This window comes from Vanessa cardui, chromosome 2 (genome assembly GCF_905220365.1).
Source record: "Vanessa cardui chromosome 2, ilVanCard2.1, whole genome shotgun sequence".
Taxonomy (NCBI): Eukaryota; Metazoa; Arthropoda; class Insecta; order Lepidoptera; family Nymphalidae; genus Vanessa; species Vanessa cardui.
Window position 1 is genome coordinate 1,585,543 of NC_061124.1, and position 26,673 is coordinate 1,612,215.

The 26,673-nt window shown below is 33.2% G+C and overlaps 1 protein-coding gene across 1 annotated transcript in view; it reads right to left on the reverse strand.

The window, feature by feature from the left end:
- The window catches only part of LOC124538926, a 54,979-nt gene that overhangs the window by 6,733 nt on the left and 21,573 nt on the right, over window positions 1-26,673 (reverse strand). The window contains exons 5-23 of the mRNA XM_047116196.1: window positions 12,674-12,873; window positions 12,297-12,468; window positions 12,005-12,190; window positions 11,381-11,633; window positions 8,926-9,102; window positions 8,125-8,283; window positions 7,830-8,048; window positions 7,571-7,684; window positions 7,008-7,218; window positions 6,730-6,883; window positions 6,436-6,541; window positions 3,800-3,958; window positions 3,498-3,665; window positions 1,864-3,048; window positions 1,716-1,786; window positions 1,545-1,648; window positions 1,340-1,478; window positions 571-730; window positions 49-167 (exon numbers count right to left, since the gene is read on the reverse strand). Coding sequence (XP_046972152.1) covers window positions 49-167; window positions 571-730; window positions 1,340-1,478; window positions 1,545-1,648; window positions 1,716-1,786; window positions 1,864-3,048; window positions 3,498-3,665; window positions 3,800-3,958; window positions 6,436-6,541; window positions 6,730-6,883; window positions 7,008-7,218; window positions 7,571-7,684; window positions 7,830-8,048; window positions 8,125-8,283; window positions 8,926-9,102; window positions 11,381-11,633; window positions 12,005-12,190; window positions 12,297-12,468; window positions 12,674-12,873 — 4,056 coding nt within the window. The remainder of the gene's footprint in view (window positions 1-48; window positions 168-570; window positions 731-1,339; window positions 1,479-1,544; window positions 1,649-1,715; window positions 1,787-1,863; window positions 3,049-3,497; window positions 3,666-3,799; window positions 3,959-6,435; window positions 6,542-6,729; window positions 6,884-7,007; window positions 7,219-7,570; window positions 7,685-7,829; window positions 8,049-8,124; window positions 8,284-8,925; window positions 9,103-11,380; window positions 11,634-12,004; window positions 12,191-12,296; window positions 12,469-12,673; window positions 12,874-26,673) is intronic.

The following is a 26,673-nucleotide window of genomic DNA, read 5'->3' on the forward strand; positions in this document are numbered from 1 at the left end:
CATATCAGTCTCTTCAGGTCCCTACTTAACATATACATATCTACATACCTTGGAAGCAATGGTCTTAATGTCGTAGGTCCAGTTATCGTCGGTGCCATTAGCAGTTCATCCATCATGAGCTCCGTATCATCATCACCAGCATACGAGGATGAAGACTTGGTTGGTGACTAGAACGATTAGTTTCTGTTCATTTTATTAAAAATAAAGCTACTAAGCGTTTTCGATTTTCGATCCATTATATGTATATTGTAATCGTAATGCAATTGTATTTGACGACCGCCGTGGTCGAGTGGTGTGTACACCGGTTTTCATGGGTACCTCAATCAGGGGTTCCGGTATCGATTCCCGGCCGAGTCGATGTAGACAAAGTTCATTAGTTTACTATTTTGTCTTGTGTCTTGATTTTTTTAGTACCGTCGTTACTTTTGATTCTCCATAACACTAGTGCTTTAGGTACTCACATAGGGATCAGAGTAATGTATGTTATGTTGTCCAATATATATTATTATTATTACTTATATATTATGTAATTAGGACAACCAACTTTATTGTTAACATTCTCATACTCACAGAGAGGGTCCCATGTTCGGAATCGGGTAGATTGTCTGATAGATCACCAGAAGATGGTGTCCCCCAAGCCTCTTCACCACTGGCACCACTCCCCTCCCCTGTCTCTACCGTACCGTCTTCTGTACCTATAGCTGACTTCCAATCACCGACTCCAAGGCACCTAAATCATAGACTTCATTGTAAAGTGGGCAACAGTGTTACTACTTTCTAGGAAGTCAAAATAATTAATCGATTTCTATCAAAAAAATCACTAAAATCTATTATATTATATATTTATTCACTACTAGACATTATGAGTATAATCTAAAAAAGTAAAAATATTTTAGATTTTAGAAATAAATTAAACATTAAAAAAACAATCACCTATAATTCAGATTTACAGTAAAACATATTTTTCTAATATCAATAAATAACAATAATAATATTATGATTAAACTAGCATCAAAATTACAAAACCTCAGATCTACTTCAATGCTATAAAATAATACATTTTCTGTAAAACGTTAAGAGTTTCTAAAAATATCTTCAAATCTAGCATCGTCTAATTCTTCTATAAAGTCTGTAATGTAACAAATAGCGCATTATCTAAAACAATCATCAAACAAGAGCCATCGAACTCATACACATACTCAGCGTTTCTTTTCCCATTGTGTAGTTTTCCACCTATTTCGTGAGGAAAAACATAAATATTATTATGATCACATGAACATTTGAGGATTACTTTCTTTTGCAAATTCTTTACTTTTTTAGTAAAAATAAAGTGGCATACCTTTCCAAAAACGATGGTTGTTTATGCGCTATAGAAGTATTTGGCACGCTTTCTGTATGACTGAATATATTCATTTTTTCGACGACAAATGACCCAGCACGCGCTGTCCACCCCATGATACCTCCAGCGGCACTAGTAACTAATAAAAAAATAAATTTAAGTATCGCCTTTTCAGTCACATAAAATATGTTTATTTGGTTGGTACCTGTATTATACGTTTTCGTGGTTTCCGGTTCTTGTGTCAGTCTTACGTTACCATCATCCGTTTCATCCGAAGGTAGTCTTTCAAGACTTGACATTGTGCCGTATCTGTGAATAAGATTATAATTCATGCACTTATATATTACTTATGTATTAATATGTTGGTTAAACTCACCTTTTTAGAGAAACATAAGGTAAATCTTCTGGAGCATCTGGAGAATCAGGGGATTCGTCTACCAGTTCATCCTGAAATGAATACATATGTCAATACATACGAGAATACTTACTAAGAACAATTATACTATAAACATACATATACTTACAGTTTTACTAGTATTGTTATAGTCTGGCGTTGGTGGTACAACTGCTATATTTGGTACAGGTGATTCTGATTTAATTGAACCAAGACTTCCAGGCCTCGAATTCGTCCTATTGGAACTAACACTTATGTGATCGAAATGTGTCTTTTTAAAAGGTTCAACTCGCATCAAATGGGCTGCAGGGTTTATAGCCGACAATCCCATCAACATGAGCGGTCCTAATTCGGAATCTTCATCCGATAAGACGTCGTTTGTGTTTGCATTTATATCTTCTATAACCTCGTTTTTTTTGTTTATGTCACCGTTCATTTTACTTACCGCAGATATACCCATTCTTGGTGACCTTCTTAAGCCCCTTTCTATTCTAAAGTCGTTGTCGTCCTCATGTATGGAATCATCATCCAAAAATACTGACGATGTTTTAAGGCATGTGCCTACATTTTCTCTTTTTGTAATTATGTTCATTCCTAAAACTTTATTCAGTACAGTTTCAGCCTTTTGTCTTGTGCGTTCATCTTTTCTCAAAGTTGCTGGAGATGAAAATGTTGAAGATTTTGGTTTTGATAGCATTATACTTTCAACGCATTTAACTTCATTTATATATTTCTCTTGTGCTATAACACATTGGACTTGATTAGCTATATTTGAGCTGGACGTTCTTAAATCATTCGAACTAGAGTTAAAAACCATAGAGCTACATGTTGTGTGGCTAGTGGACAGTGGACTATTTCTGCTACTTGATGTCGGACTGGGCGACGTAATGGAATTCTCTTTCCTCAATTCCAAGTGACTTTTTGTGTGACTTCTCGTCATACTTTTATTTAAGACAGGAGAGTCAGTTTTCAGTTCATAAGACTTTGATTTAAGCATTCTTTGACTCTGTTCAATCGAATCGATTACTTTCTTAGCAGCCTTAGGACCATCTTCTGGGCGTATTCTAATAGCACCTTTGCGTTCTAAATGAGTAAAATGTTTTTGTTTACGAGTATTACAGTTCGCGCTACAACTACTAGGAGTACTTTTATTTGAGGCTGAAACTGGAGGTGAGGCCTCAATTTTAGGTTTTGGAGGTACTGGTGGTTCTTTTTGTGAAACTAATGGACTGTTTGGCTTTGATAAGCACTTTTTATGACACTGTCGACATACAGGAATAGTGTCTACCACAACTGGACTGGTACGGACCGTTATCTGTAAATATAGTATTGTGCTTAATGTACATAATTTTTTTATTTAACATATAATACACATTCAGCAAAGTTTTAGCTTGCTAAAAGATATTAAGGAAAATTCTTTTAAATTAAACCTTTCGTGTGATATATATTCTAATATATTAACATCAATTATAAAGGATAATATATCTTCAATCACTAAGACACGCTCATTCCGTTGAATGATCGCGTTACCACATCTAATATAATATTAATTTAATTCATCACACGTAGAAATGCATGCCTTCAAAATTGAGTCGATACATTTATTTAATTTCTTTATTAATGATAATCAAGATTAACCAAAAACAGAACAAGTTCACTTTCACCACTCGTATTAGGGCACTCTTATAGCAGTATAGGTAAAATAAACACTCCCAAGTTCCTTAGACTTTGTTGAATAGTGAAATATGCTTTTGGAACACTAACCTGACTACCTGAATTACTACTTTTTGATGGGCTCTTATCATTTTCCTTTTTTTCAACACTGGCAACAACAGCGGCTTCTTTATTTTCAATATTATTTTCTATTAGATCCGCTACCTCTAATAGGTTTAGCTCTTTTGACCTCTTTCTAAGCTCTTCGATACTCCACATCTAAAATATTAGTTAAATTATTCAGCAATTTAAATTTATAATAATAAATAAGAAATGATAATTTTTTGAGCCTTCCGATTTCTACCAGACTAGTAAATATGACACTACCAATAATCTTATGTTTTGTTACTTACTTCCATATCCGGTTCTGGGGGATCTAGCTCCTCAGCTTCAGGTAACTGAGTCATCCATCTCTGGAGGTGTAAAGTAGATCCTCGGCTTTTATTACTTCTTGCACCTTCAACAGCACTTCCAGCGCCACCTGTCTGTGTTTCTGCAGAACTCCGGCGCGTCTACAAGTATTTTTTGTTTTTGGACATCTTTTTTATATTATTATTCGTTTCCGAAATTAGGTTTCATATAATATCATGATTTACGTCCTTCAATTCGACTATATGTTATAATTTAACTTCATTGTTCATTTATTAATAGATATAATTTTAAAAATGGCTTAGATTGTCCAATTTGTGGTAAGTATCTTCAAGTCAAGTGGATATTAGGTGAAATTCGAATAATCGTACAATCTGCGAAATGCTATTTTCAATTATAAAATAAAGTTTATTTTACTTACCCGATTTAGGTACTTTTTATTTAACGTTTGAAATATTATAGTAAGAATATAATAAACTCTTGAACACCACAATTATAGTTGTCTTTAAAAATATTCACAACCTCTTCAACGAAAATAATAATTTGTTAATTTTCAAATAATCATTAAAAAATTATGTAATATAACAATTAAACTATTCGAATTATTACAATGTGCAAAAATATATCGTTACTTTTGAATAATCACTGCGTTACATAGAAAAATGGTAGATAGAACATTAATATTATTATATTAACAGCGCTTTTAATATTCCAGTCGTAAGATTCGATAGCTTCGCAAAATAAGGTCCATTTAAGAAATTTGAAATAAAAAAAATAATCACCATCGACAAAGTCACTTTATTCACCGATCATTAGAAATTTCTGCTTCGATCTAAACAAAACATCCAAATTTTTATTATAAAGTCATTATACGCCACATAGAACCCAGAACAATAAGTAAAAGGCTTTCTCAAAATTATCATTCTTTTCCTCATATCTATTACTTATTTTACACAGCCAAAAACATCGAAAGTTATTGATTCTAACTACCAAAAATTTTTAGTAGAAAATAAGGTCATATACATTGGAGAACCCCGGGAGTAGGTTATGTGAACATTTTACGATGCTAGCGATTATATATACGCGCTTTTCTATTTCAATAAACACACAGTTATGGACACAGTTTAAAATGTATGCATTAAATCGTATAACAAAAAGCAGTAACTACATTTAAATTTCACACAGAGTAACATCAACTACCATTTTTCATTGTAACACGTATTATTCTAATGGCAATGCATTAAAAGAAGCGATGCACAAACAAAAATAATTCAGTGATGCTGTGATGGTATATGAATTCAATTTCGCAAAACTAATCGCCAAATATCCACATGACCTGTACAATTTGTAAGGTTATGTACAGTGAAATATCTTAACGTACATCGAAATCGTTAACATCAATTCGGATATATTTGTAAGTGGTAAAATAACATTGCCAGTAAAGTCATCGGAATCAGAAGATTTGGGAGAAACAGCAGTAAAACCTTTTCAACTAAACAAACGTCATAAGACAAGGACGGAAGACTTGAGAAGCAACGATGATATTACAAAACTATTAGTTCAAAGTCGTATAAATATGTCCTACTACGATTGGTACCCTATAGTTACATTTTTGACACTGAATCCTATAATACGGTAAATTGTATAATATCAGCATACATATTTGAGTCAAGGGAATATATTCAACTCAATATCTCAGTTCAGTTCTGTTAAATTCCATTTTTACCCAGCTGTTGTTACATATCATATTACTTGGAAAGGGCTGACTTACATCTAGAATATTCTAATCAATAGCCAAAATACCGAGATTTCGGAATACTGTTAATGTTCGAAAATATGTCTCTCAAAATTTTTTTGCCACAACCTTAATATCAATCCCCAAATATAAGCAATGTTAACGTTCCCACAAAGTTTACAACTTTCCAAATATTTACAATTTATATTTATTTTAAAAGCCAATTAGTCAACGCCGGATTTCAGATTTCAAATAAAAGGACCGGATATTGTCCAAAATTTAAAATGTTTTAGGTCTTTAACTGAAATTTCCTCGAATCCGGAGAAAATAGGAATCCACTAACTCCGGATCTGACTCCGCAGATCAAAGTTCTAGATAGGCCGGTGGTGTCGGCCTCTCAGGTAGTGGCACTCGAGGTAAGAGAGGATCTTCGGGAAGAAATATACGTTCCTCTACCGCATGCTTATAAGAGGGATCAACGTCTAAATCGGCTAATGCTAGATCAGCTTCGAAGGATTCCCATCTGCATGGGCTCATTTCTGAATAATCTTCCCCGCCTTCTGGTGTGAGTTGAGCGCTCGGGGAAGCTGGAACGTCATTTTTCTCAATGCTGGAGGAAGATACGAAATGGGACGAAAATGTTTGAGAATCCGCTGGAGAGAGATTAGCAGATGGTGTTTCTGGTGTTGGTGCGGTTCTCCAGACTGTACTGAGAGGCCCTCTCACGGGTTGCGGATGTGGGGAAGCAGAGCTGGGTCTGACATCGAAGCTAACCCTAACTTCTTTCTCTGGGCGCTCTTCTACGAGCATGTTTAAGTGTGAACGGTATGAGCTCGCGGGTAGAAGGGCGAGGCTCGAGTGTCGTTGTATGCTGGACCCTGATACCTGGCGCTGCTGAGAGTCGAGAGTCGCTAGGCTAAAGGTCAGCTGTGGGTCGGGAGAGTCGAGCGGAGAACCGAGTGGCGTCCCCGACATCGTGTGTGCGCGGTAACTGAAATGTAATTATTTTAACTTTTATTGAAGAAATGAGTTATGGGGCCAAGTTGTATTAATTATGATAACAAGGCAATGCAACGCAGTGTGTGTGTTTTGTATAATTATATAGATTGTGCATGCGAATAATATTATGATATTTAATAGAAAATATTATTTGTAGGAATATTATTAATAAGCACTTACATTTGCCTCTGCAACAAGCTCTGCCACACGGCTTTCAAATCGATTGAAGGAGCTCGTAAGACGATCGGTCGTGAGCGCGCCGGAGTCCTTGGTGCGCACGACACCAGAGGACTCTCTCCCCCTGCTCGACCCAGGATCAGTCGGAATTCAGTAGCTGTGAATTAAATAGTATTTTAATTGTTTTAGTCTAACCAATTTATTTTCCTCATTTTTGAGTATTTGAATAAATATTATGTGTCATTTTTATTTGAGTCAAAATCAATTAAAAACAGTCGTACCTTTCTTCCTAATATTAAATTGGGCTTCCGACACAGTTCCCAATGCGACCGGTTCTTCCGTCACGAATAAGACTCTATCTCTGGACACCGTGGCAAAGAGCAGCAGGTCAGTGAATAGCAGCGCCCAGTACGGCCGGATTGTTCTGCCTTCTACCCTGGAGAGTTCTCCGCCGAATATCCATTGCCGTCCTGCAGTGCTCAGGACGAATGGCTGTAAGTGCATAAAGGGAAAATATTATCTTAGCTGTATTGTCTATATTCTGTATTAATATTAAAAATGTGAAAGTAACTCTGTCTGTCTGTCTTGCTCTTGCTCTTTCAAGAACACAAACCACTACACTGAATTTCATAAAATTAGCATAGGCTACTTTTTTGGCTGAAACATGACAACCAACAGCCTAAAAAGCGAGCGAAGCCACTGGTGTCTACAATTTGGAATATATTTGCACTAGCGACGTGGTTTAAACGTTAGTGATGGTAGGGTAAAACTTCCTAATCAAATGCTTGGTAAAGTAAGTTCGTTTAAAGTGCTCTCTTTTAATTTTCTTCTGGTCGTCACTTACCTTACATCTAGTGAACACGAGGCGACTCTCCAAATCGGCAACCGACAGTAAAGGTTTCCCATCACCGGCGAGACCCATTAGGCCAGAACCGGCTGTCACATCTTGATAACCACTCTATATAAATATTTTGTTATATTAATAACCACATATTTTGATAACGGAATATGTTAATAAAATCGTTTTCTTATTTTGACATTATTTAATATCTACTTTAAGTAAGGCAACAGTTGTATAAATAATGTTCTATTGTAATGTTTACCTGAAGTTGTTCCACGATAACTTGAAGCTGCTTTTTCTCGAGCTGGTCATAAGGTCCAGCTCCATTACTGCTTGCAGCTGCTCTCATTAATCTAAGAAGCTCTCTGAACTGTTCCAAAGGTTTGTGAACAAGGGATGTGATGTCGGGCCTCCTCCTCGGTATTGGAGGACTTGTACAAAACCTTGAAAACGCACCACTTGGATCTTTTGACTTTTTTACCTGTAAAATTACAAATGGTTTTTGAACGAAGTTTCTTTTGGAAAATATATTAACTGATGTGGATAAGATTTCTCACCAATACGCAGTCAGCTCTTTTTAGTCCTAAACAGTATTTTCTGTAAAGACTAAGGAATACAGGTGTCTTCTGCAAGTAAACGGCCACGACTGTCGATGTTTGTATTTCACCATCATCTTGGACGACTTGATCCAAAATATCTTCCGATAATCTAAAGATCTGTAATATAATATTTCTATGACAACTGAATATAAAAATAAAAATTTACTGTTTGGAATCTTTTTTTACTGAATGGTATGTGGTAGATTGGGACCTAAAATAATTTAAATAGTAGGGTTCCTTTTTTCGATTGGCTATCCTATTGATCATGTAGCTGATCCTGTTACTCATAGTGTTTTATTATAAATATGAGTCAAGATAGCTCAGAGGAATCAAATTCAAAAGAAGTACTACTACTGTATTTTCATGTGCTGAACTTATTCGTCTAGTGCTCGGCGATGAAGGGAAACCTCATAAATAAATCAACGTGAGTCGTTTCGCCTAAATAAAAGGTAATGAGGCATTTGCTCACTAATGGAGTATCATGTTTCCTAATATAAATATTGCTCTATTTTTCTACCTTTTTAGATAGTTATGCAATATATAAATGTTTTGTCTTTGTTTGTTTAAAAATTCGAAAGAAAAATTGTTTAAAAATCATAAGAAGACGATAAAGTCCAAATTACCACAATTTTGAATAATTGTCGGGTGCTTTATCCGGTCAGGTTTTCTTAAAATTTTAGAATAAAAATGATTCTCCATTATATATATGTCAATAACTATTTTCGAACGTAAGTAAATCCAACCATCATCCAATCATACCTCTTCAATATTTTGGAACAACAACTGATGATCACTCGGTGCAATCAAATCAGCCCTCTCAGCGAGTGGTGATACGAATCGCACCAGGCCGAACTGAAGGCATGTTCCGTAATGCTGTTCCCTGGACACTACGGCTAAAAGCGCTCTCTTCCTTCCGTCTGTAGTCAGGCTTGTTGCCTGTGGGGGAATTATTTGCTTAACTCAAGATAGACAAAACGATTAAGTGAAAAAAAATATAATTTTTATTAAGGTACACATCCCTTTTTTAATTTACAAACAAATTAAGGAATAGATAAACGTGAAATGGGTTTCTTTAGATTCAATTTTTGTCGGTATTCTTTACTGAAAAATGTAAAAAAAATATAAATGTCAATCTACATCTCATCGAGCAATTCTATTTCTACTACAAAAAATAAATAAATAATAAAAAGTAATAAATAGGGCAAAGTATACTCGAAATTTGTTATTATTGGCTTTATTCCATAATCTACTTATGGCACCATTTTCATTGGCTTCACAATATTGAATAATACAACACCAAGGGTATTGGCGCTAAGTGATCCATCAATCATCTAATAAATCTGTGTGGGACGTGAAGTTTGTCTAAACGTTAATACAGGATGTAAGATGTTGCCAAGGCCAAGGCCAAAGACGAATATCCATTTCTCAAGAAAATTAACAAAACTAATATAAACATCATGAGTATTTAATATCGACAGGAATAAATATTTCCATATTTTAGTTGATTGCAAATTTGAACCGTCCAAATTACAATCTGTGTGAGAAGTAGATAAAAAATGATGAAAATCCCTATCAATAATATAATTTAGGTAAGATTAAGGGTACAGGTACAGACTGCAGTTCCTGAGATCATAGGTTCAAAGGCCAGGCCGATAAAAAGATATTGGATATATCTTATTGAATTGTTTTTATTGGCTCGAAGTCTGTAAGTTGGAAGGAAAGCAGGTAAAGTCGTTGATCCTTAATTATTTCCGGTCGTGTTAGATAAGTCGGCCTTTCAGATTATGAGAGTGCAATAGTGTTTGTACAAATGTTTAATTGAATATGCCTTAGATAGTTGGCTAGTCTCCCCTGAACGTGGCCAAAATCGGTCAAGATAATATAATCATATTCCCACAATTAATTAGTTTAAAATGAAATGTAAAAATAAAAATTGAAAATGTTTTTGTTTGTGGTCTGATAATGTGATTATTTAAGTATCTGTGAGCATCTAGTATGTATTTTCGAGAAAATTACTTTGTTCTCAATAGACTATAAAATTTATAGTAAGTAATACTTATAACAACAGCTTTATGATATAATTATTGATGACAAAGTAACTACTCTTAAAGGTGCTGAAAAGTTAAATGTTATATGTGCAAACTATTTTCTATTACATATTACTGTATTTAAATTAATGAAATGAAACAGTAAAATTAAATAAAATAAATAAAAGGAAAGAAAAAAACACAAATGAAAACAACAAAAAATAATTATAAGCAATAAATTTATTTGCACTTAATATTAAGAAACATATTAGAAAAATGAAACGAAATAATCATAACAGGAACCAAAATTTTTACGAATTAATTAATTAATTAAGAAAAATAAATTAAATTAAGACACACGACATAAAATGTGTTTTATACAAAATAAACAAAATAATACAATAACACAAAGTTTTAAATCTAAAAAAATGTTTCACGATTAAACCTACGTTGACAAAAAAAATAACACACGACGATCTTTGTCAAAATAAATTAAAAAAATAACAAAATAAATAATAACGAAACAGTATTCTTAAACGTAACGATTCCCCTTCGTAAGTTAACCTCTCATCGAACATATAATTAGACAAAGTAACTCTGATTATAATAAACGCTGAGAATTCACCACTCTATGATATAAAAATAAAATCTGTACAAGCTAAAGAGAAACTAAATTAAGCAAACGTTTCTATAAGATAGTGGAATGTATTGTGAAGTTCGTGTAATCTAGTATCTACAGCAATAACAATAGCTATACCAACTACTGTACACAATTGTAACAAATAAAAAAAAATCATTATGAAAAATATAAATTAAAAACAAACACACACTTAAAAAAATTAATGATAAAATTTAATATCTATGACATTAGATCAAACTAGGTCAACACTAGCACCACTTTTCTAAAAATTCTAAATTTGAATTTAGATTCAAAACATAATTTGTGATCGAAAATTTTACAGATGACTAGTATGAATTCAATTCTAAAATAGTTGGGAAGGAAAAGGTATTTATGATACAGGAAGATAAACGAGATTATAAAGTATAAAATCATGAAAAATAAACAGAAAAAGGACATAAGCGACAATATCTGAAATGATGAAAAAAGTGCGTACAATAATTATCCATTTATGACTTCCCAACTATGAAAATTTAGACCAATTCTAAACTATGATGCCGTTACCGACCTCCTTGGAAAATGTGACCTGCGGCAGGTGTAGCTTGCGTCTGTCTAAGGATTGGCTGGTGGAGGAACAGGCTGTGGGTGGTCTTGCTGCCGCCGCTGGAGAAGCAAGAGCCGCTGCTCGAGGGGATTTCGGTGCTGGTGGTGGAGTTGACTCCGGAGCAGGTATGGACGCTTGACCCAGACGTGGCCTGATGCCGACGCCATTTTGCGGTACTCGTCTGAAGGTTTCCAAGTTTAATGTTTGTCCTGCTGACCTGAAAATAAAATTACACCGTTACATTAGCGTTTATTTAAGAGACGTTGAGTAGCACATGAGTTATAAGACAAAAATATAATCCATTAAAATGCTCTTTGCTCTTTTAGCAACCTTGGGCTTATCTAACAGGTATTGAAATCGAGAAATATCTTGCGTTACATGTACAACCGCACACGTACTAATGGAGTATGGTTTGAATAACATATAAAAAAATATTCTCAGACTCTAATTGTCAGTCTTTACTTTAAATAATAATTAGTATTGTATGATTAGTAAAAAGGATTAATCAAATGTAAACAAAGAACATCCAAAATTTTGCTTAAAAAATTTTAAAAACTGTTTTAGTAATAACGTGACATTTTAACTTACTTGACAAGATTACGGACTTCCTCTTCAGACGCTGTAACAACATTCTTGTTTCCAACAAAGACGATGTAATCACCAGCCCTCAAGCCTGCCCTCTCAGCCGATCCACCAGCTGCTACCCTCTCAACTCTGGGAGGGCGTGTCCATACCACCGTAAATCCAAAACCTCCTGTTGTTCCTCTTAATAACCTATGAAATTTATAATTTTAGTTAGAAAAATCGTATTTATTACAAAGATAAAATTTTGTGATATAAACTCAGATCAATAATTTGATTCAGGAGCTGAAATACTAACTTTCTAGTTGTCGTAAATGGCGTTCGTCCGTGTCGTTGTGTTCGTCGAGGTGCTGCAGGGTCTTCGGGTGGATCGAGTTCCAAATATCGTAAGAACAGGTGCTCATCAGCTTCCCGTTGTAAGGCTGCTGCAACTTGAGCTTGATTTGTTGATGGGCCATTGGACGCTACTCCTAAATACAACAGTTTCAAATGAGCCAAGGATTTATAATATCTTTAAATGAAAGTTTTAATAAAAGTTAACTTTTAAAAATACTTGGTTGTTATGTCATACTGACAAAAACAACTGTATCTATCTATCTAATTTATTACTATAAATTAAGCTAAGAATGTCTTAAGCTTTAAGCTTAAATTTTATAATATATCGATCTAATTTACCTTTATCTGTATTTTCTTTTGCGCCATCATTAGTGCTGGTTTCAGTATTATCCGTGGCCATTTTGCGTCGGTCAGTCACGCGGCAGGCGTCCTGCGCCGGCGCACTTTGGCGCCCCTGCTGCAAAAAGTACGTGCCGGAGATGTCGTTCTTAATAGCATCTTTCAATGGGAACGAGACACATCCTAGAAACTCGCTCCGTCTGTAACAACAAAAAATATTTCATTAATTGATGCTCTATTATTAATAAAATGACAAACATAAGGATTAGTGATGAATAAACATTGGGTATATTAGGGTAGGTAACGAGAAACGAAAAGATTTTGGAGGTACTTTTCTTATCTATTTAAAAGTGAACACATAAAAGGTCGATGACACAGTAACATTGGCTAGGTGGAGACAAAATACCGAAGTGGGAAGGAGAATAAAATATACAAAACATATTAGTACGTAGTTTCATATCTTGCACGGATCATTGTATGTCAAGTTAGACGGTAAAAAATTGACCTCAATTCGCTTCCACGAGTGTAATTAGATGAAAAGGCGATGAATCAAAAGGCCTCACGTCGACTTTTCGCATAGGTATTCATTATTATAATGCACGTCGGTCATGTCCGAATTTTATGCATGATTGTGTAAAATTGAGCTTCCATTGTGCTAGTAGGTCAAACATCAAAAATACAATATATATTATATTCTCTCGTGATATTATTGCTGTTTCATTGTGCTATCTAATTGCGTATTTCATTTCTATTAATCAGCAACATTTATCGACATGAAATTCTTATTTAAGGCTCTTATTTCTTTCCTTCTTGGGTATGCCAAATGAAAATATCTTCAAGAAATAGTCTTATGCGTAAAAAAAATAATGGTTGAAAATACATTTTAGTTTTCTTTAATTCAAATTGTAGAGTACATAATAGCACGTTGTACACTTTTACAAACGAGTTATTTATACAATTGATTTTCAGTATAACTTTCACTAGTTCTTGAATAGTAGGTAATAGTAGGTAAGGGTTGCATTGCATGTTTGAATCGCTTGTAAACAATTGAAGGAGAAAGTATGGCCGTGATCCTTAGACTTTTATAATTATAAGTCCCAGCTAGACGTATTGCGTCAAATACAATATCACACGTTATTTGCGACCATCATTGAAATAAGAAATGTTCCATATTTTTCTTGTCGGATTTCCTGGAATTCCTAGAAAAACAGCATCAGCGAGAGTTATGTCATGAGTTATTGCGAAATTCTCTACTATCCGTCGGTAGTTATTAAGTAATGCGCCCATATCCATATATTGATCGAATGTATCATTCCTGGTCATTTGATTACGAGACGAATTATCGGTCCTTGCATTTCCTTACCTTGTCAAATGTGTACAAACCGTGTAATGCAGGATGTCGCCATAATCGAACCGCAATTATGGTGTTTAATAAACGGTAATCATTCATTTGCGTAATATATGTTCGCAGTAAATGTTATTTATTATTTATCTTTTACATTTAATATGAAAACAATCATTATTTTATAGCAGATAATTTATTTTCATAAAGGTCATAATCCAATTCGATTTCGCGTGAGCGTATTTTAGTGAATTTTGTAATCGTTATGTTTTGCCGTCATTCAACATCAATATATATTATTATTAACATCGATACACACATCTATAAAGTGTTCGTGCTTCCCTAAGGTTTCACAAAAGCTTCTAAGCATGCAAGGGCTGTTCCAAAAAGCCTTTCTTCCTCTCGTGACATTGGAGTGCATATCCATGCGGACTAGAGTGACGGGGGACACCAAGCGGGGCTCACTTACGGGGATAGATGTCACTCTTCTTCGAGAATTGGCGAGCTGCCCGCGTGTGAGGCCTCCGTTTTATCGTGGATATCGGCTGGGAGGCTATTTTTCCTAGCTCTGGGTTCCGGAGGGTCCCATTCAGGTAAGCTATTTTTCCTACACAGTTGGGTGTTGCGATGTGCGTGTTGGTGGGAGCAATGCTGCCGAGGCGGCGGCTCCTCCCGTCGCGTTTGACTTAGTCCGGCGACGGTTTGAGACACGAACGACATCTTCGTTATTCTTTTATATGTTTTGCTCTACTGGAAAATGTTTGCAAGCTTATACTATATTTAGCATTGTACTTCTTAATTTTATAGGGTTATAGCCATTCTACTACCAGGATTTTTTCAATTCATTATTGGCTGTTTTATATTGTCGCGTTATATTTTTGCAGAATATTAAATTGTAATTATATAGTTAAGGGATGTTTTTTCAAGTAAACTTTCTTAATAAGCCATTAGGCGAGAAAGTTTGTAGCGACATCGTGTTGAGTTTTATAATGTTTTTAAAAAGCGTTATAGTTTATTTTATTAGTACGGTGAGAACAAATTGTTTAAGAACACGCAACGAAACCGGCTTTATGAACTCACAATCCGAACGTAAATTTTAGTCGTATGTATTGTTAATATATTCCTAATTAAATTTCAGACGATTATTTTTAAAGAATTGAATTTAAAAAGGTCATAAGTTTTATAACATCATGAAAGGTCATACAACATTAAATAATTAAGCAAAAAGAAAACTTAAGTGAGAATCAGGGTTTAATTTTGTTTTAATAATAAATTAATAAAAATTAAAGCCCATTAATGTCCAGTTTATAATTTTTTTTTATGAAAAAGGTCGTAACCTTATTTTTTATGACATTGGTTATTGGACGCGCATATGGGCCACCTGATGGTTAGTGGTCACCATCGCTCATAGACAAAAGCGCTCTTAGAAATATTAACCATTCCTTATCCAATGTGCCACCAACCTTGGGAACTAATGTTATGTCTCTAGAGCCTGCAGTTACACTGGCTCACTGACCCTTCAAACCAGAACACAACACTTTTGTTGTTTAGCGGTAGAATATCTGATGAGTGGGTGGTACCCAGATGGGCTTGCACAAAGCTCTACCAGCAACGGAACGTTGCTTCAATGTGGATTACAAAATATATAAACTAATATCGAGTAGTAATCTTAATAGCAGATAACTTCTCTTTTCTCTAGTTATCTTAACATGGCAATACAAAATTGCATACAAAGGGCGTAATCGACGAACGACACAATAGAAAATGTTGGCGCGTCGCCAGTTTCTGTGAGTTGATACATAAAACTACACGATTCGTTTGTATTATATCAGAAATATAATAAACTGGCTATTTTTCTCACTTTAGTATATACATAAAAATTAAATAGATCTTTACACGGTTTACAGTTCAAGAATTCTTTATTGAAACACGCTTTTGCAAGCATTTTTGAATCGACTTACAAGATTAAATTAAATGAAAAATGACTAGTTCCAAATTCAAAATCGACCGAAAATACAAAAAAAATACTCTTTATCTTGATTAAATTAAATCTATAATTAAAACATTTTTTTAATATCATCTGTGGAAATCAAATACTTCTTACTTATATTGTCGAATAAGATGCCTTATATATCAAATTCTTTCGGGTAAGGATATTCTGCAATCAATTGAAAATACATAAAGTTCAATTGAATGTCAATGGTAAATTTTTTAAATTAAGAACTCGAAGACAATCGAGCATCTAACTTTAAACGGTGATTCCCATTACTGAATAGGATCACTCAACCGTCCTATAACGATTCAATGCACATCAGCAAACTTGGAACTAAAGATTGGCAAACCATGAGGGCTTGTAATTTAAACTTTCCTCTATCTATGAAACAATAATCTTTGAACTCTCGATATTATCTTCGTAGCTGAGATAACTTATACCATATAACCAGTTTATGTTGAACCTTATTCAGTAGCTGCTATCGTCGTTTGAGAAGGCCAAATAATTGCCAAGTTCATTTTAGGATTTGCCATGCAAGATTTCAGGCATGGATGTTGTCCATTATGTGTTTCTGGTATTAATGCTCTGTTCACAATTTACCGTAAGTGAATAGTATGTCTATTTAAAAATCTTTATAAAAATATAAAAGCCCTTACAATTATACGTCGATATAATATGTGTACATGTGTCAAGTAACATTGGTAATAACAAAATTTTCCATGAAAAGTGCCTCTCGTGTTGTCAAGTCATCCTTACAACGTTTTGTTTGTCTGTTTGGTCCGGTTAGGCTCGAAATCAGCTGGACTGATTTTCATTGGCCGATAGCTGACATTATAAGGTTAATAATTAACTTTTATTTTAGAAAATACCTCAGGTAATAAAATTCATGACATTATATTAATGTATGATATAGAATAGCAATTAGTTATTAACTAATTGCTATTCTATATCAACACGGACGAAATCGCGAGTAACAGCTTGTATAATAATATGTTTCTTTTCAAATGATTGTGAACGTTGCAAAGAATGTATGTATGTATGTATTGTATGTATTTGTATGCCGTTTTTAAATGAGAGTGTCATGAAGTGTTCGCCCTACTTTTTTAACATTAAGGGAATTCCATATTTTACTTTAAACTGTGTCAAGATGTTTGGTTCTTATGGACATTTTCGACATTTAATGAATGAAATATTTGACCAAATCAATATAACAAGTCTGAAGTCTGTAGTATTCGCTTTATTATGTGGTCGCACGAGGAAAGTCAGATGGTAAATGGTACCACCATCCATACACATGGTCAGGCACTTTAATCATTACTTAAAACGCCAATGCTTTAATAACCTTTTACGATAAGATTGTAACATATCCTTGAGCGGCTTGTTACTCTGGCTCACTCCTCCAATCCAGAACAAAACAGCACTATAAACTATTCCAACCATAACAGGAAAAAAGACAAATAAATAACATTTGGCAGCAAATAGATGCGACATCACAGGTCGAGAGCTTGTACAAGTATATTTACTATGGATTTGGGAAAAATCGTTATGAACATCGACTAAGCTGTTATCGGTAATTTGTAAGAATGAAAGTGGAAATAAGTAAGTTAATGGCAATAGTGTTGTATTATCATAAACTCTTAATAGTGCACAATATACCTGAGTTATTAGCAAACCGTATGAAATACATAAATCTAAGTTTTGTTCAAGCTAATAAGTATGTCTGTTTGGTGGTGAAATTTCTGGTACCACCAAATATCATGGCCAACAGATTTAATTTTTTAACGGTAAATGGAAACGAGCTTTATTGGTCATAAATTGGAAGTAAGAGTAGGAAACTAAAGAGTTCGTCCTCAACTCGTGTAAATGATGAATTCAATTATTTAATAATGATGGTCGAATCGACCAATCAACGAACAACAGTTGACATAAATGTCAAGGCTAATATTGAAGAAGACCCGCGTAACCAATAAAAGTGATAAATCAATACATATGGCTAAAACAATTTCGATCCGAGCAGTTATAAAACTCCCAATTTTAAAACACAAGCAATATTATAGATACTTTATAAGAACATATTGTGAATTTAAAAGATCTTTATCACTTAATAGTGTTGTACTAATTCTCCAATCAAAACTTTTAATATATATATAATTAAGTAGTAGACGCCCGTTGCTTCTCTCACTTTTTGGGTTTTGGTGGTCATATTCTAGGCGTAAAAGTAGCCCATGTCCTTTCGGTTCAGCGCTTTGATCGTGCTTTCACGACAGGCAAAGAGAGCTACTTTCACAATTATAATATTAAAATAGATTGATTCTTAAAAATCGAGTGAAAAAAATTTACATTTAAGGTGATAATAACGGGGTTCGAAATGACTTTTATTTAAAAATAACCTCAGCTTTATAAGTCAGGAAGGAAAACGGAAGTCTCCCTTCGATAAACTGGGGGACATTGAGGGCTGTAACTTCGTTGGGGCAACCTTATTTGCTCTGTTCATTTGTAATTTGTTTACAGTTTTTTTCTCGCAACAACTTAGATAAGTATTGTTGACAATTAAAAATAAATAATGTTGGACAACGTCACATACATTACTGTGATCCCAATGTAAGTAGCTAAAGCACCTGTATCATGGAAAATTATAAGTAACGTCAGTACCACAAACACCGTGACCCAAGACGACATACAAAACTAATGAACCTTTTCTACATCGACTCGGCCGGGAATAGAACCCAGGATCTCGGAGTGGCGTACCCATGAAAACAGGTGTACACACCACTCGACTATAGAGATCATCAAAAGATACTTACCTCAGTTATAAGCAAAATTCAGATGTTTCTGAATTATGATTTGATATTTGAATTACTAACAAAACAATTTATAACTTTAAAATTAAATTGCTATTAATTGTGTAATCGAATTACTAATAAACATGTAAAAAAGGTAAGGTTAGGTTAGGTTAGCAGGACAGCATTGCCTAAGCGACAAGGGCGCTAGTGGCTTGCTTTACATTTTATTTTAGTAATGTGTAATGAGTGCAATACAAATAATATTTACAACTACACTAAAGGGAATGTAACTGTCTGTAAGTTCGTTTTAATTTGTTGCAATTTGTCATGAAAAATACTTAGCAAAAGCAGTTGTAGTCAAATTAAAAATCGTACATAAAAGTTATAATATAAAATAGAAAAGATGAGAAGTATATTTATGATGTATAGGTAGAATATAATTTTTTAAAATTATTGAGATGATATTATTTCCGTGTTTCCTATAGCAAAATGACAGAAATAAATTTTGGAAACAAAAGATACAATATAATAAAACAAGGCCAGTATATAATCTAACATTTAATACGCTCGCTCGATTAAAAACCTTGATGTATGATTGATGTAGGGCAGATGTGAGTCAAAGATACGAAGTGGCGTGCTGTCAAAGCTCTATCAGGATTCCCTCGCTGATAAATGAGCAACTTTATTATTCTGCGAATACTATAATTTGTTTGTATGTAAGTTGTAATGTCCGGAACTAATGTTAATTCTAAAAAAAATCTCTACATTTATAGCTACTTTTGTCCTGTGTGTTATAGACTTCTAATTATATTTATCTCATATAATTCTATTTATTAATAAATTGCATTCGTGCAAAGCAGGGAGTGTCGCTAGTACATCATAGAGAGGTTACATTTATTTAAAATTTTCGAATGTTCAAATGATATTTCTTTGTAGTACTCTGTTTCATTTGTAGGAAGTTCTTGGGGCAAAATCGTCTGGGTAGGGACCGCCCACCCATCAGATATTCTACTGCCAAACGATAGTACTCAATATTGCTTTGTTGCGGTTTTAAGGATGAGTGAGCTAGTGTAACTACAGGGACATAACATCTTAGTTCCCAAGGTTGGTGGTGCATTGGCTATGTAAGGAATGGTTTATATTTCTTACAGAACCTTTGTCTATGGACGGTGGTGATTATTTACGATAAGATAGCCTATTTGCACAACAGACTTCATCATATTATGAAGACAGGTATGTTATAAATAGACGATTTAGAAGGTACACTTATGCTTTGTATTCCGATTTCAAAATGGGTTGGTATAAGGGTTGGTTTACACTCGAATGGAACCTTATTATATTCTCATTATCACAAAGCTCCGCAACTTTATAAAAGCTAATAATAAAACGGTCAGAATTAAGGCCGGGGCTAATTTGCTTTGTAGTCAAGAGGAAATGATATAATAATAATATTTAAGGGACGAGATAGAGCTTTTATATAATTATGCGACTAGTTACAGTCTAGCCTCCTTGGTTTGATTTATGGAGGGATGGATTAAGACTGGTGACTGCAAACGTTAAATTAAGAAATATATATTTGAATTAGAATGGCAGCTATTATATATAGCTATTATTATTAGAACTATTACGCGGTTTACAGTTAATAGTCAAAAATTAGGCAGACCATTTTCTCTCTTTTTTATTTTTATACTATTTTATTAAAACCTTTTTTTTGTCATTTTTTTAATTCACTTGAGATTTTTAATTAACGTTGTCATTTACATTTATTTATTCTCGAACGTAAATTGAACTTTACTTTATTCCAACTAGTCCCACGATACATCTCGATTAACAATTATTTGAATACAAATTTTCATTGAATTTATTTACAAAAAAATATACTTTTTTCAATATTCATAGTTCGCGTAATGACTGCAATTCACGAGGTACAGTCAGCCATTTTAGTATTAAGCCCTCGCATACGACTACTAAGCTATACAAATTCCTATTTCATCTTCACCTTAAGTGTTCATAAAACGCTCATTAAAACTGTCCTAGATTCTAGACAGCTTGGGTTTTTCATGATAAGCGGAAGTGGATCGTGTCGCGCAGTCTCTGGTTAGCTACCATTTATTCCAATTATAATTTAACAAGATACTGTAAGGTATGTTCTAGTTTATCGAATTATATTATCATATACATAAGCACTCTCTTACTTGAAGCAAAAATCAAACATTCAATTAATCGTTCCTGTAGATACTTTTTAAATTGTTTACATTTTAGAAGCTTGTACAAATTTAAAGCTAGTTTGGAATGTAGATTCTATCGAGCAGAATCAACAAAAACTTAGTCAATATTTTTCTTTAATCATATTTAATAATCGATTTTTGTAAATTAAACGCAACTGGCTGTCTGTCTGTCGCTGTTTCACCACCAAACCGCTGAACTATATTTAATGAAATTTACTATGAAGCTAACTCGAACACCAATAAAAGACTTAGGCTACTTTTTTGCCTAACACATGACAACAGTCTAAAATGCAAGCGAAACCGTGGGCTACCACTAGTAGTAAATAAAGTCGAAAGATAGATTAAAGGCTGGGTTCTGGACGCATGAACTTGCAAATTAGGTTACTAAGCCAGTCGGTCAGGAATATCAAAAGAAACGCGGCTCAGGTTAATGGAAACGTCATCGCTCACGCACTGAGGGAGTCGCTCTTTATAATTAAAAAAAAAAAAAAAACAAAATATTTTTAATGCAAGTAGGCAACGATCAAAATAAGTTATGACGGTATATAATTTAAATGCATATTTTTAACAAGCATTTGGCATTCGATTGTGTAAATAATTTATATTAATGTTATAAATGCAAAAATATATATATACATAGATAGACAAAGCTGTTTATGTATAAATTATTTAATGAATTTGTTACGAATCAAGCTTGAACTCGCTAGAAAGAAATGGACTTCTTTTATACGTTATATGTAACATCTTACCTAAGACATGAACGTAGGCAAAAGCTTGTCTTTTGAAGAAGATATATTTAATAATGTTTCTCCGTTGAAAATTTTAATTTTTCTCACGTTCTATCAAACACATTAAGAATTTTAAAAGAAATGACGTCATCAATCAATAAGAAATAGTATTATGTACAATTTAATGTTTATAATCCTATTACATATACAGTTAATTTAAGAGGATACAAAGTTGTTTACTAGTTCTAAAATCGTGTTTGTGAAAAACTGTTTTCCATACGGGCGAAGCCACGCTATCAAGCTTTGTATATTTTATTTCTTCTTTAGGGTAAACACGCGTCAAAACCCTCGCATGCCTTAATATTAAGATCAACTTTATGGCCGATCATAAAATATTGACATGCAAATAAAAAGCTAAATGTGTTTTATTTAAATACAATAAAAATTGTAAAACAAGTTTAAACTAAAGCTTATAAATAATGTCAATTTGGTATGTACCGTGTACACAAATATATTAATTTAGTAAAACGCGGTTGTATTTTAATATTACAAACAGACGCTCCAATTTAATTATAAGCATAAATAAGGTATTTAACCCAAAAAATTACCCAGTAGCTATTACCGAAATATCGATGTTGTAATAAAAGAATTACAAGTCATCTCGTGAAAGACGTAAAACCAACACAAATAGATTCTGTGTAATCCAATGGTAACATTGCGTTTTACGAGTTAGGTGGCGTTTTATGAGCCCTAGACCGGGTTTGGCCAACGCCTCCGCAAGTATATGACTTACGGGAGCATAAAACTACTTTAGTTTTATTCATTCTAACAGTAAATTTACTTTGAAATAATTTCGTTACAGTCTAATTGTTATTCATATGGTTTAGGGAATTATCATTACATACAATAAAACAAAGTCGCTTACCGCTAACTGTCCCTATGTATGCTTAGGTCTTTAAAATTAAGCAACGGTTTTAGATGCGATATTTTTTAATAGATAGAGTGATTCGATATAGTAAGGAATCACTGATAATTTTAGATCTTTCTAATGTGATGTCTTAAATAAATAAATTCTGTAGAATATTTAGCATCAGTATTGCACCGCTCCGGGTCGCTAGTGATTTATAAATACAATCATTCAATCAAATATTTACTTTGAAAAAAATCATGTGATTTCGTCCTATATTTTTTTTAATTCCTTACTGAAAATATCTCAGAATAGGACTATTGGGGTATATTCTAGTACTTTACTGGAAGTATGAAATATTTGTTGGAGTTTATATAAAACATATAAAAACTTGTACTGCTTATGCGGATTTGAACTATTGGATTAAAATATGCGTTTTTAATCATGTACCAGCTATGATAAATGTAAATAGAAAATGGTATCGCATTCCAGTTAAGCGGACTACATTAGTAGATATTTAAGACAAAATACTAGCGTGATTTGTTAATGAATGAACGCGGTAATATTAGCGATAGGTATGTGCATCATTACCGGTACAACAAGTGCATACTCGTCTATGAATACGAGTCATTTAATTAAACGACAAGTTGGAATAAAGGTTTCATAACCGCATCGCTTGGAGAATACTTCACCGTATTGCGAGACCTGTATATTTTTTATTCATAATGATATAAGAGTTTTTCTATGGAAATGACGATTGTTATGCAACGAGCATTATCATTACCGCTTTCCGTCTAGTGTTGTTTATATTTATGGTAATGTTATACATTTCATTAATATTTTATTTTGTTATATAATAATAAGTTTTTCTATGGATTTAGAATTACTTGTGGTTATGTTATGTTTTTGTTACTAAAAAAAGTTTAGAGTTTAGACAGGGTAATATGTAGGTTTTATAATAACTATCTACCCGTCCCGACTTCACATGGGTACAAAGAGGTTTTATATGTAACTATTAGATTGAAGAACAAATAAAAAATTAAAGTATCGCTTTTTCCGGCTTGGAAAGTTGACATTCTCAGATATTCTCAACCAAAAATGTTTTATATTATGTACAGATTATATCATATGTATTTGTACAGTATCAAGACTTTAAGATTAAAGATAATTACAAGATACAAGCAACAGTAAAATTCAAATTTAGAACATAGTGTTTACATAAAAATCGATGTCAATAAAACGTACATATAAACAAACGACTGTTTGATACAAATATAATCAAATTCCGTAGAGCAAATACGATGCACGCAAAGCATTTCACAGAACCATGTGTCCAAATAAATAATGTTCTTATAACTGGTTGTTTTGAATTTTCGAATTACATATTTCAGTATTGTTAAATTGGCAATCATTATCGTAAATGAAATTGTGTAATTTTGAATCGATTTCTATATTTAACAGTAGATCTAGTTATAAATTGTTTACTTGACTTGTACTAGGTATATTCACTTGACTGTAAGTGTTTTAAGTTAGTCTAATGAAAATTTTTCTCTCGTGTAACACGTGAAGCTGGGTGGCGAAATAGTCTCTAATCCTTACCTCAAAAGAAGCCCAATTGTGGGAAATTTTATTGTATTTAAAATCCGAATGTTATAATATCAAAATAATGATCGTTACAAATTGTAGTTTATAGTAAACAGTTATACCGAATCTTATAATAAATTTACGTTTGTGCTACCATCAAATATTGATTAAAGGAAAACTCAAGGTATTCTATAAATAAAATCCCATAACATATTCATGTTGTGGCGTTTCGGTTTAAAGATCTGTTATTAGCTTTCTTTCGAAATGTCGACTTAAATTCTGAGTGAATTCGAAGCATGTTGGATATTATACGTCTTGTACTATTCGAAAATTACTAGGCAATCTTGTAGAAAATAATTTTGACGTTTTATCGGTCTTGAGAACTTTTGAAGATTAAATGAAATATTGATCAACGAAAACATTAATAGTTGTACATAATAATTTGAGTACTTATGTACTCAAATTATTTAAAAAAAAGGTAAAAGTATTTTTAGGAAATAATAGTCTAATTGTATATTGTTTCGTGGAAATTCCAAGTGCTAAAGTTAACTGACGATCGACGTATTCTCGATTTCGATTTAAAACAAACGAAACCTACGATTTTGACAAGCCGTCACGTCTAACTCCAAAGTTTGTTAAGGTCATAACTGACGTTTTGTAGAAGGGGCATTCGAACGAATTTCGACCGAAAAATAATACTTTAGGGAATATATTTGTCTAAATGGACATTTGCAGTTATCACCTTTATGATAAATTTAAGTACACATATTGGCAGTACTGTTCTAAAAAGTATTAACAGCCATATTTAGACATAGCAAATACTTGAACTCTTCTGTATCTAAGACACATGCTAAGTAATCATGCAAATGTTATGAAAATTAACGAGATGAATACTAACAGCTGTACGTTTTAATCTTTCATGCATTCTTAACTAAAATGATTTTGTTTCAAGTTCTAATTCTGTTTTTAACAGTTTTATAGAATTTTCGAGTAATCGAGAAAAGTCCATGAAATATAATTTGCGATATGGTTCCTTTTGGCATTACCGAGTCCATTTATTCATAATTTAAGCCAAATAAACTGCTGGCGCTCGAGAAAAATATGAAGTTTTAAGCATACACTGCTCGACCTAAATATTTGTGAGCGCGCTTGGTACTCGCAATAACACAACGTATATAAACCGAACAGCAATTCCAAATCATAAAAATACCTTTATTCCCGAGCACACAGCCGCACTGCGTATGGACACACCCACACAAAAGCAAACATGAATAATTTGGTGGAATATTCATTACGAGGAAACGAACAGCTTATCCAAAGGCAAGGCTGTCTGAAAGCTGAGAGTACACCCAATTCAAGGCGATCTCTAATCGTGGATTGCTAGTGAGAGTTAGAGTCCCATAATGGTATAATCATGAGGCAATTACGCCTGGTTTGTAAAGCAAAATTGGAAAATAGTAATTTTCCTAACGTTGTTTTTGCGGAATAGAATAATGATTTGGTTTTAATGGGTAAAGCTAAGCTGATATCAATGGATATTCTAGATGATGGATTGCTGAATGTTACTAAAATTATAACGTTTATATTTGATATCTTTTTGTAGTTTATGTTTTGTGTTAGTTGTTATGGATACTGTTTTAAAAGCCGTATTATATCACATATCTATAATAAGTAAAAGTTGTTTATTAGTATATTTATATATATGATTCTATAATCTTGTCGTTTGATAAAATGCGACGTATTTTGGTGCTCAGAATGTTTCGTTATTCTGCGTTTGTTTTCCATTTTTATATTCGAGTTTCGATACCGAACGGTGTTTTTTTATTACTTTGACCAACGTTCCGACAGAGCTGCATCTGACGAAAATACAAATGGAGAAATGGATAAACTTTTACATGCCGAATGTTTTGGAGGAATATTTTGCCTTTACTAAAAACCCGTCTATAATTGTGGACTTATTACGTGTGTAATTAAATGGTAAATGAGTTTAAGCCAATGAGAGTACATACTCAGCTATGCCATTGCTATATTAGCCAATCGCTTCCTTGATCGTACAGCTTCATTTATCTTCATAAATTGACCAAACATACAAAAACCTTTAGTTTCAATCACTTGGAAGTCTGCCGATACTTAAATAATGATTCTCTTTGATTGCAGATATTATACTTGTATATTGAGATACCTTTAAATCAATATACTTTTTATTCTATTTTTTATTATAATTTGTCGTAGATATTAGGTTTTATTATTAATAATAAATGATGAGCTAATAATAACTACAGATGAATAAATAGTATTTTTAAATTGACTATTTCTGGTGATGGCTTACATTTTTTATGCTGTTGCTATGCAGATCTAAATCATAACCCATACGGAGACTTTTGTGTGATCTCTTTGTTAACCCAGAGATAATTTGCTTACAATTTTGGGCATAA